We start from the raw sequence: 14,934 nt of genomic DNA, 5'->3' as shown, positions 1-14,934 counted from the left end.
GTTTTAATTCTTCTTGTAACGAAAGTGTGGGCCTAAAGTAGTCATATATGCGAATGAAGGCTAAAGATGGCAAAACGGTGAGTTTACAAAAAGCAGACGGCACAATAATTTGTGCCTAGAAGATCTCTGGGTTGTCGCTGGGACAGTCGGCTGCTTTCCAACGCAAAACACCACTGCTGTTGTGTTTTTTTGTTTTTTTCTTAAAATAGCAATATTGTCCCCCCCCCCCCCCCCCCCCTTGGCCCTCGTCCATTCGGGGGTGGGCTATCTGGTCCCCACACTCGAATGAGTTTGAGACCCCTGCTCTATGCACTTAAAAGTTTAAATTTAAAACTCAAAGAGTAATGCAACATCCACATTCATTTTTTTGGGTACTCTGGTTCTTTCACAATATGTGGCAGCTGCCACACTAGCACATACATATACATGTGCTCTTTCACTTGTGCTTTGTTGCCCTGCCCATTCATTTAGCCTGAGCTTTCCCAATGGACTCTTTTAAAAAGTCCATCAGGCGACATGGGCGCCTTTGCTTGGACATGTAGCCCGTGATTGGATCAGAGTCCTCGCTGAACACTGACGCAGCACTCGTTTTGAATAAGAGCTGAGCCGTGTTCACACCAAAAGCCGACACAGCCCTCGCGTCCAATACATACTAAGAGCATGTGATCGAGCAACGGCGGACAGGCGTTGGTGCGGACCTCTGAAAAGGGTCTATTGCAGCTCTACGTGCCTCTTCAGAAGGCCACAAAAATGTTTTTTTTTTTTTTTTTTTCATTCATGTTTGAATCCCCTTACTCCGAGAACGACATTACTGCCGAGCAGTTTGAGGCAATCGGAGTCCATGGTTCAGACCGATGTCCTGACACGAGTTCCCGATGCAGATTTGCAACTTGCATGGTTGTGTCGTAGCCACATGAATGATTTCCACAAACTCCCCAACATCCCTACCCAAAATAGGCGGTACTTTAAAAGCAACAGGCATTCTTCCCAAGTTGGCTAACCTTGTAGGGGTGTGCCTCGACTATAGTCACAGACAGAATCAAAATGGCAGGGAGAGTCTCTCGAGCACCCCGCACGTGCTTCGTGCAGTGACACATTCCAACACCCATACTGAATTTGTTTTTCTAACTTTCTTTCTGATTTCTGGCACACTATAGAATGCTTCTTAAAATTCGGAAAAGCAATAGAAACACTTTACAGGCAGGCTAGCTCATTTCAGCTGGATGATACTTACCATTGGTGTCTCGGGGGGATTGCAGTAATAGAAGGCATTCTCAATCATTGTGGTATAGCGACTGTCCAGGGCCTGCACTGCCTTCTTCCTCATCATTTGTTCCTAAGATGTGGTGAAATAAACAGAAACTTACTAGCGGTAAATTCTACCACCGGAGTAAATAGTCCGTGTCTCTTGATAACTCACAAGATAAACCTTAGTCCTCTGATGCGCATCAGGCGACCGAAAGAGAAAGCGGCCACAGGTTTCGAGAAGGTTGCAAGCCATCTCGATGTAATGATGCGTGAAATCAAAGAGCAACATCTGAGGGAAGAAAGGCACGGAGACCCCTTTATAGCATAGGAGTGCTGTGGATACCTAGAATAATAAAATTACAATCTGATGAACATTTCAAGTTCAGACCTTCAAGCAGAAGAGTGCCTCAGACTTGGGGAAGATGTTGAACTTGACCAGTTCACCTATAAAGGAGACAAGTTGAGAAGCTGAGACCCAGAAATGACTGACCAGATTGGTCAAGCGGAAACCCAGACAAACTACTCACCTATGAATCGCACAGTCTTCACCTTGGACTCAATGTTAATCTGGTCCTTCTTCTTGATCTGAATATGGAACAATTGAAATGAGTAATTAAAGATGAAGAAATACTGGATAAATGTTAAGAAAAGCAACTGTAATATATCCTTTTATTGAGGGGATGGCTATGCTTATTCCAGACATCAAATAATGTGACCTGGAGGCCAAGAATTGGAAAAGAAGTGACTTTTGTTACTTGATCATATTCTTTTATTAGGTAATATTGTATAATGACCTCAATAGCTTTAAGTAACTTTACTGCAATAAGGCAGGCATTAGACAAGCAAAAGTGTGGAGCAACTTGGCAGCGTAGCTAACAAATCACACAGCACTCACGTGAAACTTGAAGTCTTGCTTGAGCATTCCGACAAGGTCGTTAGCAACGTCTGGCATGCAGGGTGTGAGAGTAGCAACAAAGCGAGCATAGAATGGAAGAAGGTCCAGCCTGGCAAAAAGAAAGGACAACAATGAAGCACACACAAATTGGGCTGGGTAATGTGAGTCTTACAGCACCATCAGTTAGCACATTACCTTGTTCTGGGCACAAGGAACAGGGCCTTGATGAGCTTGTTGCGGTTCGGTTTGGTGTTGAGGTTCATGCAAAACTGTTCGGCTGCCTGAAAGCAAGATGATGAGGAATGAAGAGTCATAAGAACTGCGAAGATCGAGTCCTCGGTATGGCAAGTGAATATGCTAGTTCCTGTGGAGGATAGTTACGCTTGGGACAAGGTGAAGACGTATGCTACAGCCCATCTCGCATACCTGGTCGACCATTTCCCTGCTGACACAATGCAGCAGCGACGAGATGAAACCGTCGAGCAGGAGTTTGTTGGCCATGCCGGGTCCCGAGCCTGCAGAGGCCTCTTCCTCGGGGGCTACAAATCAAGTTTGAAACCAGCAAATTGAACATGAGTAAAACATGTGCAAATACCACACCTACTAAAACACACTGTGCACTGATCAGGAGCAAGACATTTATGTTTAGTTTCCTGCAGAGCTGGCAAACAGCCAATCATTGCATTCTGTTCAATGAATGACTGTATGCCAATCACAGCAAAGATTTGCAATGGTTGCCTGGCATACAACGAGACGGTGGTACATAACAGAATAACATACTTGGGCAGAAAAGATGCCTTCACTGTGACGCTGACCACAATTAAACATGCCCAGAATTCAGCATATCGTAAAATCCCGTAAAGGCGCCATCCCCCGAGAGATTGCCCATCTCGGTTTTCTGGCTAAATATCCGTAACATAAAATTTCCAAGACATCGCCCACCTCCCGTTTCCATTTGACATCAAGCGATGTTCGGCGGAAATCACATCGACCACGCGATCTGCGGTACTGGTACGTGTGACAAGCTGGTTCGAAGCAGGTTCTCGTGTTCTTGTACGTGATGTGCGCACGCGATATCAATTCCCATGGCACGTAAGTTTGTATCCGGTTTCTGCGAGTTTATCGCACCGTGAAACACAAATCTGTAGCACCCGCAGTCTGCGGTATACTTCCCTGTGACGCGGGAGTTTGTAGCAAACTTTCACGCATTAATCGCGTTGTGAAAAGCGAATTAGCCGTGTCCACAATCTGCGGTATCGGTTCCTATGTCGCGAGGTTTGTAATGGGTGCCCCTGTGATTATCAATGCTTTTTTTATCAAGTTTTGCAGTCTCATCTCCAAAGATAGCCCACCTCATGTTTTCCACCGTTTATCTTTTCATTTTGGGTGGGGACTCAACGGGATGTTACGGTAGATCAATTTTTACAGAAGAAACACTTTCTTGGCTTGATTATGTGCTCAGTTGTTCCCGAAAAATCAGAGACTAGCTATATGCACGCTCTGCGGAAGAACGGATGTACTGGATTCGTTCATAAAAAAGTGAGCAAAGCATTCAAGCCAGTAAAATATTACTATATAACGATGGCACTAGACCCTCCTCGTGGAGCAACACTATCCGACATAAGAAATGAGTGAGCAACAAGCACACAATAAATATGTAATTACGTCTTTCTTTCCCTTTTTTTTTTTCGAGCATTTCAGTCGAGGTAGAAACTGTCCATTCTCTGAATGCAAAGAACAATTCACCTTCAATTTCCTGCAGCAATGTTTCAGTGAGGTCTTTCTCTTCAGTCTTGCCTGCATCTGATTTGCCCTCCTTGTCCTCTTCAATTTCCAGGATGCCTTCAATCTCCAGCTTCTGCAGGTCTAGAACAAAAGCAGTGTGAGATGAACGACACAACGAAGTTACACATTTCCTTTCTCTTCCTTCTCGAAAGATAACACGGCAAATTTTGGAACAGGCCTTCACCTTCTTCAAGAGACACCTCTGCAGGCTCCTCCAACACAGTCACATTATTGGTAGCTTGAGCACTGTCTTTGAATAAAATCTGTAAAAAAAAAAGGAAAAAAGATGCACCAAACTGCAGAGAGTGAGATCCATAACGAAAACAGTAATCCATTAAAAGAGCAATAAGGGCTAACTAATAATGGCTTAGAAGTATAGCACTCTGTAGTCATACAGACTCAATTTCAAAACTACCAACTCGAGAAGCATCTATATGATACCTGTCTATCTGTCAAAATATTATCGCTCTAAGTAATGCAAACTTGAACCCAACATCCCGATTTGAAATATGCTTTCTTTTCAGATCAGTACAATCTTAAAGCTTGAAGCTCCATACCCCAGGTATAAAGGCCTTGAGGTCAGGGAGGCTCTCGTAAAAGCTGCGCGTCTCTTCGTCCTCCCACAAAGAGGTCGTCCCATCAAGCTGCAACAAAATAAAAAGAGAAAGTAATTTAAGTGTCCCAAGCTCTAAAATAGTGGCAATTCTTACCTCTCCGCCCTTGAACCTGTTGTGAACATCTAAATTGGCTCCGTCGCTATCCAGCGTTGTCATTTCTGCAGAAACACCAAAATAACCTATGAAAAAACTGTCTACGACTCAACCTCCCGTCAATAACAACTTGAAAATCAATGAAACGAACCTTCGAGAGGCAAGTCTGGAAGTTCTTCATCAAGGATATCCTGTTCAGAGTTAAGAGAGTTCATAATCAACATTTGAACTTGCTTCATCAGATGCTAGCATCCGATAGGCAACAGCATACGTTTGGGAGAATTCTCGTGAATTAAACAATTACCTCTACAGGGCATCAGAGCAAACATACCGTGTTCGATAGAAAAAATGAAACCCGGCTTTTCTACCAGCATAAATAAATTATGCATCGCAGAAAGTTGAAACTTTGTGAGAATGTGACACTAGTGGTGGTGATAAAATGTGAAAGTTTGAGCACATGCATTACCTGTATAAAACGAATCAAAAGAGAAACAAAATTTATCTACGAGCCGATGTCCAACTAGGTCTAATTACTATTCATCAAACAGGGGTTTGAGATTGTGGGTGCCTGTAACGTTTATTTCAATGGAAAAAAACTTGTTAGCAAGAAAGACAATATTGTTTTCTTTCCTGCTGAAACAAATGCTACAGGCACCCATAATCTCGAATTTATGTTTCATAAAAATCATGGGCCATTCCACTCTGTGAAGCTGGATGAGCAGGAAAGCTGTTTAGCTCACGACACAGAATTTTGTACAAAGGTACAAACATTTTTTTTCATGATCAGGAGAGCGGAAGGAAAGGAAACTAGGCATGCAAGCGCTTGGAATGACGACAAAGAGAGGGCGGTGAGAGCATAGACATGACCGACGCGGGTCACACAGCTGCAAATCTTTGAGAAACCCTAATTATCTAACTGAGAGTCTACAGATCTTGAAAATGGTGCCTGTGGATAACTAATCTGCTGAAAATACATATCCAAATGAGACGTATAAGCTTTTGCAAAGAATGAAGTGATTTTGCATCAAATTCAGGACCCGAGTTTTTGTTGATGCACATGGAAAATCCACGGAACCCTAGCCATAAACAGCTTCGCTGTAACATTAGGCCCAGGTGGACGTCAGCTCATAGAACTTTTTTTTTTTTGCTTTCGATCTAGGTAATGTCATGTGCTCGAACTTTTGCATTTTATCCCCACTGCTAGCGTCACATTCTCACAGAGTTTCAGCTTTCTACAATGCATAGTTTACTTATGCGGGCCAAATAGTAGGGTATCATTTTCTCAATCCAACCCGGTACAAGGCTGCACGAGAAAAATATCTTTCAGCTCGAAGGTAACTGGCACCGCGCGAAACAAAGAAAACAAATCTTGGCGTAAAAAGTTGGTAATCCCGAAGACAAAGTCTGAACCAGAAGCAAAAGAGCCCTTGCTTCCTCATCGCCATCCCCTGCCTCATTGCCCCCCAGGGGGCGTGCGACACCACCCGATTAAGAGGGTTCTGCCACGTTCGTCCGTCTAGTGATCCTGCCGAGGCAAGGAGAAAAAAGGGGGCTCACGGCCAGCTGCTGGGTGCCGGTCAGCAGCTTCTGAAAGGCCAGGTGGGTGGCCTCGCACTTCTCCCTCTGGTCCGTGCTCAGCTCCCCCTTGGTCTGCAGCACTCTGCGGTTGTGCCTCTCCAGGGACTGCAGGTTCTTGTGGTCCCGGAGCAAGTGGCGGCACAGGGACCGAAAGTACTCCCTCAGCAGGGCCTGCACCCCCTTCTGCTTCTCTGGGGCCAGAAACTGGGGGAGGAAGGGGGGGAATCGTGATCACTCGCAGGATGCTGCAGACTTAAGGGTAGGGTTCTGCGTTCATATCAATTCTCCCCAAAAATTAAACCCCGAGCCAGTTTTATCGAAACCGGGGAAAACCGAGAAACCTGGGGTTAGTGCTGCCCTTGAATACCCAAGCTCCAGGGGATTTAACCCATTTAGTGGCATGCCCGAATATACTCTGGACGCTCTTCTGCGGTTTCAGTTTCGATTTGATCCCTGCCCCTCCCAACTGGGCTGTCAATTTTATTCTTACGTGTAGAGCCTATGTTTTGTCTCGCAATAACGGTCGTTAGCGGAATGTGAAAAATTTTGCTTATGGGACTTCTGTCCCGAGTTGTTCTTTTCATTGCTCCAAAGAGACAAACCTATGTCGTTCGACTTCGCGCCTTATGGCAAACACTGAGATCTCGAAATTAGTAAAAAAAAGTATCTAATGTAGTAATAAACTAAACGAGAAAGTCCCAGTTGCCAATAAAAAAAGCTCCAGCTAAAGCCACTTTAAAAGGGTGACTCCAGGGTGCAAGGCAAGGGTGCCACTTTGCATAGTACCGTGTCTCGAAAAGTGTAATTCGAGAAAAAGATCCTAGCTTCGAGGCATGAAGACATGATTTAACTGTGAGGCTATAGATCAATGTGTCTTCAATCAATAAACATACTTCATAAAGTATGCTAGAGTTATTTTCGTCTTTCATTTCGGTCGGTAGGAGGTCGCTTGCTAAAACCACATGGAACGCAAACATTTAACGTTAATATTGCTTATATTTTGCAACCATACTACCCGCACCCCACTTTGATATTGCTGTCAGTGGCATCACTAGGGTTAGTGGCACCCGGGGCAGTAGTCGACCGCCAAGTTGATTCTCACAAAGACGTCGCCAGGTCGTCACCATCCTCTCTTGGCTGAAGACATCGCTCGTCTTACGAACACAAATTGGTGAGAGCTTGAAACACGTGCAAATATCAAGCACGAAGTGCTTGACTTTTGCGTTTTTCGTGCGACCTGCGACGTGCTAGTTTTTCGCTTGCTTCGCACAACCGAGAAAACGAAAAAAAAAAAAAAGAGAATGCAAATGCGGTTGGGTGTAGCCATGTGACCTCCGGCAACTCTCTCCTACTCTACTTTTCTTCTTCGTCCCCAGTCCAGTTTCGATTTCAAACAATTGCATGTTTTTTTTGTTTTTTTTTATTGGTTGCGCATTAGTCACCTAGCAGTGTTTGGAATTGGAGATTTGTGTTTGTCCTTTGTCCCTCTTGTTCCCCTTCTCCAGGGATTATTTCCCTTTAAGAGCTGCTTGCTGACAGGCACGATTACAAGAGCTGCATGCTGACAAAGCACCACGCTGGGCTTTGCATCAATTCTGGCACTAATGAGAGAACACCAGGACCAGACTGGCTGAATATCTTTCTGTGCCAGGAAGCTTCGTTTCTATGAATGGCTACAGGAGCTCTTCTTATCTAGAAGCAAACTCAACACAACCAGTCATTGTAGATGCAAGAAAAAAAAAGTCGCCATTCAAAGTTTCTAACTCTGTATTGTGTCTGCATCCCTTGGTGGTCCCTTGGAAAACAATTTGCAAGAACTAAACAAATATAGATTAAAAGCAGCTTACGTCACTCGAAGGCAGCGCATAGCGGTGTTTCTCGGCCAGCTGACGCACTCTGCGAGAGACCAGCCCGGCGAAGTCATCTCCACAGTGCTTGCAGAAACTGAGCAGGATGTTCAGGTTGCTGTGATCGTCGCGGTCGCTGGTCGTCAGGAATGTCAGCAGGTTCTTGAGCACTGGAAGCCCTTCCTTTTGCGTGAATACTCCGGAAGACAGCAACTGGCAGAAAGTAACAAGCTCTCGTGACAATCGTAAAGCGTCAGAACTCAGGCATACGACAAAAAAAGGCGTAATAGTATTAAAGAACACTTATACTCCTGTAGATGGTTGAGTGTGTTGGTTATTAATTTACGATAAGGAAAGAGGAACATTTAAGACAAACATTTAGGACAAAAAGAGGAACATTTAAGACAAACAGACTGTCTTGTCTGTTTGTCTTAAATGTTCCCCTTTCCTTATCGTAAACCTATACTTCGTTTCACCTTACGACGGACATTGCATGTGACTTTTGGGAAAGGTGCACCGGTGTGCGGGGCAAACAGTCACATGATACGTTCTTAGAGCTGGATTGGCTCCAGTGGCTCATAGCATTTGTCGCGATCCATCGTGAGGCAAAACAGGGTTTAGTCGCTGTTTAAAAGAAGGATACATGAAGCGATTGGAGCAAAACCTCCGACCGTATAAACTGACCTCTGCGAAAAACCTCAAGTCCACCCTTATTTTGCTCAGGTTGGTTGTCTGAAAAAGAGGAAGAAAAAGAGAAGAAACCAATTAGACGAAAATTCACGTCCCACTTGCTCTCCAACGGACATAGAGCTACAGAACGGACATAAACAGTACCGTTGGAAAGAAAGAAATTGCAGAGTAATGTTAATTAATTACGGGGTTCATTGAAATTTTACAAACCTTGTCATCTTTCTTCAAGGGCAGAGCCTTCACCCAATTTTCAAGTAGTTGCGTGGAGAACTCGGCGTACCGCTGGTGCAGTGCCGAACATACCAGAACGGCAGTCTGAACATCAGACATCTGCAAGAAATTATACAAGAAACACGATGCCACTGTTACGCAATCCATAGTGCACCACAAAAGGATGCTGGTTCAATCGACTGTCTAGAAATGCTTCTCAAAATTTCAAAGTCAGAACACAAACCTTTAACTTTGCTTCCACAATTGCAGCAGCCTGAAAGCATAAGGGAAGTATTCCTGTTGAAATTTTCCACATCCAAACACCCAGGGTCCAACAAAAATCGAGCACACCGGGCTTAAAAGAATCCACATACTAGCGACAAACCATTAAAACTGCGGTACTTACAGCTTCACTGATGTACTTTGTTAGGTTAAGCCCGGACATATCTTTCATTAACGAGTCGCGTTGAGCCTCGGTGATTGTTTTCTGGAAATAAGCGAGGACATTACTTTCACTTCAACAAAATTCTGTACAGACTAATCTGTATTGCTCAAGACATAGCCATAAGACAAACTTACCAGTTTCTTAACAAAGGCAGTGTTTTTGCGCAGGTTTGAGTCAAGTTTACTAAAGAAAGCTTCCTCGGGACGGCCACCTGCAGATATTTGACAGCTTAGAATCATGTTTCAAGCTTTACAAGTGCTTGAGGAGACATTGTTCACCTAGTTATCAAAATATGCCATCAAGAAAACAGTTTGTAGCCCCAAGAAAACTTGCCTGCTGCGGCGAGGTTCTTATTCCGCAGATCGGTCTTCAGGTGATGTCTTTCTCGGGTTTCAGCAATGTATAAGTCAAGGAAGGTCTTAAAAAAGAAAAAAAGCATATTTGTTTTTAATTAATTGTTTGTTATGAGCATCAACACTTACTTTTTCGTTCTCTTCAATGGAAGCAGCCTCCTCTTTTGCACGGGTGTCCTGCACATGAGTCACACACAACTGAAGATATTTGGGGTGATGTCCTTTCTACTGAGTGATCCTCCACTGATTGCACCAATCGCAGATGATGCCTCATTCAAAGATATATACACATGCTATAAAATACTAAGCTAGCACCCTCACAAAATTAGGATATGATAAGAAAGTTGGGGCTTTGAAACTTGCTCGAGCCCAGCTCAAACTTGATTTATACATTTTTTGGGAAGCTAATATTACAAAAAAACAAATATGGGGTCAGCACTTGCATGAGCATGGTGGCATGCCTAGTACTTAACAGGGGAATTGAGGTGCTGTGAACCAAGGCTTATATTCTTGCACAAATGTCTATGAGGTGTAATCGACTCTGCCTATCCTACATCAACATTTTGCAGTTGTGTATTTCAAATATCAACTTTTTCAGTTACTGGCATTGATTTGGCTATACCAATTATGCTTTTTCAAATTTTTTTTATAATTGTTCAAGCAGACACAACATTAAATATTTGTCCTGGTTTTAACTTAAGCTACTGTGGGCCACTGTATGCCTAACCTTTCTGCGAATCATTACCAAGGTCTTTGTGAACACAACAAATAAACAATTGTATTAACCCCTTAAGTGCCTTGGACGACCTGAGCTCGTCGGTCACTTTCTGGCTAAAAATGCCGTGGACGAGCTCAGCTCGTCCAGTGGCTTTTCGGTAGCCCTCAATTCCACGGACGAGCTAGGCTCGTCCAAGTAGTTTTGCGGCGCTGATCATAGATGGCAGCAGTCGTTTTAGTTGGCAAATATTTTTTTCGCCTCCGCTGATTTTTGCGTAATAAACTTTTCAAATTTTTTGTGTAATACTAAAGGAATAACAATTCAAAAAAAAAATATGGCACGTTTAGGTTACTTTTGGAAAAAAAAAATTGGCACTTAAGGGGTTAAATTATGTTAAACATTGCATGCTGGAACAAGTAAGGTAATTGAAAGACGAGGCCCAGAAGCCCCACAAGACAACTGGGTGGAAGAAACAGACAAATATATCTCAATCTCGGAGAGTGGAGACAGAAGGCAAAACGCACCACAAATCTCCAAGCTCTTAAATTTTATTCCACAAAGTATGGCGCACTCAGGAGTTAAAACGACTTTTAAAGTATGAAATCTCAATCTCAAAATATTGTCCGTCCGTCCGTGCATTTCCTGCTAAATTTAGTGTGGAAATCAATGTCGTGTGACCTATCCATATATTGTCTCCACTCTAAATTTAGCGGAGGAATTGACGAAACGTGGCCTAAACACCAATTTTGTTTTCTGGATAAATATAGCGGGAAAACTGATGTCACATGACATCACGTCACGAGACATACACCCCAATTCGGTTTCCACACTAAATTTAACGAGAAAATTGATATCATATCACCTGACATCACGTGACTTATGCACAAAGTCAGTTTGCTCGCTAAATTTGGTGGTGAAATTTATAAAAATATGTCCTTTTTCACTTCCTCCAACAGCTGTTTAATGTCTTCTAAACCAATCTCACCAATCTTGCCTTAAAGGGACACTGACACCCCCCAAACTTTGTTTTTCCTTTTTTGTCACGCGATTCATTATGGTGTCGGAATACTACCCAATGAATATTTTGCTACAGAGTCACATATTTTTTTAATAAAGCCAAAAAAACACAACAGCTCGAAACCGAAACTCCCGCACCCCACGGAGAAGTGGAGAGGATAGAGTGAGTGGCGGAAGTCACGTGGCTACACCCAACCTTGCGGGTTTTTCTTTTTTTTTCTCCGCACATAGTAAACGAATTGCGTTCATTCGCCGTGCGATTCCATTGCAGTTATGTTTGTTCCGCTCGCTGTCCTGTACTTCAAGATGAGTTGTTTTGTATATTTAAGTATTGGCAATTAGTAGTGAGTGCCCGTGGTGAATTCCCGTGATCGGCTCCGAAAAGAATACTCCCAAGATGTTGCGTGAAGAGCTGCCCCAGATGTCCTGCATCTGAAAGTGGCATTGTGCGGCAGAGTGCACAAGTTTCCGAAAGATCAAAGGGTCGGGATCATTGGCTGGCTGCAATTCCTACAGAACAGTTACACGAAGCTCGGAAAGCGGACGCTACCCGATTCATATGCTCCTTGCATTTGAAAGTGACTACATTCAGTTCGCAGGTGTCAAAAATGGAATCCCATACCATTTAGTTCAGCGACGTATCGTCCACAACAATTGTTTTTTTTCAGTGATAATTGTAAAAAAAAGAAATGTAAACATCAAAAAATGTTTGACAAAAAAAAAAAAAAAAAAAAAAAAAGGGTACACCCACACCAGGGATTGAACTCGTGCCCTCCGCGTGCGAAGCGGACGTCTTTCCACTGAGCTACTGAAGGAACTCTTTCATGCGTAGTAATGAAGCAGGCCGACTGTATGTCGGAAGTTTGCTGCCGATAGTAATGAAGCAGGTCGATTGTATGTCGGAAGTTTGCTGCCGATTTCCCTTCAATACATGCATTCTCGGCTTGAAGTCGGGCAGCACCACGCATAGGCCACATTCGCACCTCGTAAAGAAACCGTACGCGTGCGTATTCAACTCGAAGTACGCACTTCGTGCTTAACGTTTGAGTGAGCGATGTCTTCAGCTTCGAGAAGGGACGACGACTCGGGGACGTCTTCGTGCAATCGGCCTTGCTGGTCGTGCGTGTCGTACGGGATGAATTTCAGTTCTTTTGATCGACCCAAAATTTCTCTTTCGAAGGAAGACAGAATTCGCCGGTATCGTGAACGACAGTTCTGAAGTAGAGGTCTAACGCCCGTCGTCCGCTGCCATCCACTAGTTCCACGATACGCGAAACGACGCCATGTTGAAAATTATGCAGTGAACGCACAGAATGCTTCCACTGTCTATGCTACCTTTTTTTTTTCGATCAACGTATTTGCAGCTTTTTGGAAACCACAAAAAATAGGTTTTATATATTTTTTTTTTTTAATATGGACTGTGTGCCTTCAATGGCCCACGACTTTGGTTAAATTTGGTAGTTGCATCGAAACCTTAGAAAACGGCCCGTGACCACAGAAAAGACAGTGAGCGCGACTGAAACCGGCCAGTTCTCGATCGGCGGTTTTCGGGCGGAAAGAAACCAAATTTCGAGCCGCAAATTGTGTTCTGGGTAGTTGGGCTCTCCTATGTCACGTACAACTAAAAACCTCGGCGAGCATAAATACCCTGTCAGTGTCCCTTTAAACACTACATTTCATGCATTATAGAAGCTTGGAGATAAAAACAAAAGATGTAAATGAGCTGGTTTTTAAATAGGGACTTATAGCAAACCGTTACCGTGTTCCGCACAACTGGAGCCTTTGAAACACGCTTTTAAGCGAGCACCTCACAGTCACGGTATCACCTGAGCACGAGCTTAAAAGCACGCTTTGAAAGCTCCGGTAGTGTGGTGCGCGGAACACGGCAACGGTTTGCTAAAAGTCCCTAATGATTTCTCAATCCAGCTCATTTGGATCCTTCGTCTAAGCTCATCAATAGGCAAGTTTCTTTGCAACTTACCCTTTGGAATGCCCACACAGTATGCCCATCTATGACTCGTGCTAACAAAAATTTTCCTGCAATGCTGTTTACTCTGCTGCTGGAACCACAGCTTCTACAGTGGCAACATGACACGGCAGAGCTTGCTGTTCTATGCGAGCAAGGACTAAAAATCATCACAGTCGGAGTGAAACTCCTGTCAAGATTAAACAGCATACATGGACAATTGACTCTGCTTATACACCATGACGACCCTTATACCTTTTCTCCTCACAGCAGATTCTGGCTGTATTTCTACCATGGTTATGAGCTTGAGGTGAAACTAACTTTGTAGCCATAGCCTAGAGTTCACCATGTACGAATGTTAGGAAAGTGAAGGCATCATCTGCACATAAAGCTTCGAAACAAAACTTGGATTAACCAGCTTCGCTTACAGCTTCCGTGGTTTCCAAGACATCGCCAGGCATCTCAGCCACCGCATCGGCGTCGGGATGTCTCAGCTGAGCCTGATCCCCATGACTATTGTTATTAGTACCTGCCATGTCCTCTGCAAAAAAAGAAAAAAAATACTGGTTGAAGGTTGAATACGAATGAAGCTTAATGTCGAGCATAATCTTGATGTGGCAGGATAGTGACCTTTTTTACCGTGTCCATTGTTCGAAGGACTGTGGAGCATGTTGTTGTTACAGTGTACTCCGGTTTTTTGGTCCCCATGTTCGACCTGCAACGCCTTTGCCTGTTGACGTCGGCCTCTTTCCTCCCTTTCACGGCGCCAGCTCTTCCCTTTGATTTCCGTTTTCTTCTCGGAATCCTGGCAAAGTGGAATAACAGATCCGCATTTTGCGAAATACGGAACTTGGAAAGCGCTGGCGCGAAAAGTGGCGGCGCGCCGGCATCTCAAATGGTGTTCGAGAAAGCGGCGAATGGTACACGAGCTTACCATGATTTGAGGCGGTAGTGACGGGGTGCCGAAGTTGAATCCTTGCCACCTGTAATGCAGAATTCCAACTTGCATCAAACCGCTCGTTTTGTCATAGTGCGAAGATGGAAGATCAGCGGGTAACCATGAAACGCGAACTGCGGTAGGGGCAAAATAGTAAGCAATTTCAGCGTATGAGGGGGCGATTAGGAAGTAAAAAAATTGCAAGATCGACTGAAGTATAGAGAGGCAGCAAGAATTAAATATCGCGCGTGCTGCTTTTCTGCGAATCACGTACGAGACGTACAGGACCTGGTGCCGAAGTCGTCACATAACTGGTGGCTAAACCGTTGTTTCTTTTGTACGTTCGATGTTCGCTTTCGTCACAGTGCACGTAGCAAAACTTTATCGCATTCTGAAACGATCATGCTCCAAAGCAACATCAACACACGACCATGTTTTCCAATGCTCGCCGCCTAGCGTGTGAAATTGGCCCGCTGGCGTTGGCCCTGTGCCCGCCGCGAAATAGTAAAACGACAACCCAAAAATAGTTTATTTT

The 14,934-nt window shown here is 44.0% G+C and overlaps 1 protein-coding gene across 4 annotated transcripts in view; it reads right to left on the bottom strand.

The window, feature by feature from the left end:
• The window catches only part of LOC8029472 (regulator of nonsense transcripts 2), a 32,123-nt gene extending 17,267 nt beyond the window's left edge, over positions 1-14,856 (bottom strand). Inside the window, exons 1-25 of one of the 4 annotated variants that reach the window (XM_029984118.4) lie at positions 14,683-14,856; positions 14,397-14,445; positions 14,093-14,267; positions 13,891-14,003; positions 9,891-9,938; positions 9,742-9,826; positions 9,543-9,619; positions 9,370-9,450; positions 9,208-9,237; positions 8,964-9,083; positions 8,748-8,795; positions 8,064-8,276; positions 6,196-6,420; positions 4,790-4,829; positions 4,639-4,703; positions 4,486-4,572; positions 4,113-4,191; positions 3,890-4,009; positions 2,570-2,682; positions 2,339-2,424; positions 2,144-2,252; positions 1,776-1,833; positions 1,637-1,692; positions 1,421-1,537; positions 1,235-1,336 (exon numbers count right to left, since the gene is read on the bottom strand). In XM_029984118.4, the coding sequence (XP_029839978.3) occupies positions 1,235-1,336; positions 1,421-1,537; positions 1,637-1,692; positions 1,776-1,833; positions 2,144-2,252; positions 2,339-2,424; positions 2,570-2,682; positions 3,890-4,009; positions 4,113-4,191; positions 4,486-4,572; positions 4,639-4,703; positions 4,790-4,829; positions 6,196-6,420; positions 8,064-8,276; positions 8,748-8,795; positions 8,964-9,083; positions 9,208-9,237; positions 9,370-9,450; positions 9,543-9,619; positions 9,742-9,826; positions 9,891-9,938; positions 13,891-14,003; positions 14,093-14,267; positions 14,397-14,399 (2,250 nt within the window). In that variant the 5' untranslated portion in view covers positions 14,400-14,445; positions 14,683-14,856. Of the gene's footprint in view, positions 1-1,234; positions 1,337-1,420; positions 1,538-1,636; positions 1,693-1,775; positions 1,834-2,143; positions 2,253-2,338; positions 2,425-2,569; positions 2,683-3,889; positions 4,010-4,112; positions 4,192-4,485; positions 4,573-4,638; positions 4,704-4,789; positions 4,830-6,195; positions 6,421-8,063; positions 8,277-8,747; positions 8,796-8,963; positions 9,084-9,207; positions 9,238-9,369; positions 9,451-9,542; positions 9,620-9,741; positions 9,827-9,890; positions 9,939-13,890; positions 14,004-14,092; positions 14,268-14,396; positions 14,446-14,673 lie in introns of all 4 variants that reach the window. The other 3 variants (XM_040505079.2, XM_040505080.2, XM_040505081.2) reach the window with 3 other exon arrangements.
• Between the last annotated feature and the right edge of the window lie 78 nt (positions 14,857-14,934).

Source organism: Ixodes scapularis, unplaced genomic scaffold (genome assembly GCF_016920785.2).
Source record: "Ixodes scapularis isolate PalLabHiFi unplaced genomic scaffold, ASM1692078v2 PGA_scaffold2__306_contigs__length_199485367, whole genome shotgun sequence".
Taxonomy (NCBI): Eukaryota; Metazoa; Arthropoda; class Arachnida; order Ixodida; family Ixodidae; genus Ixodes; species Ixodes scapularis.
Note: the sequence above shows the minus strand (reverse complement) of the source record. Positions and strands in the feature narration are given on the sequence as shown.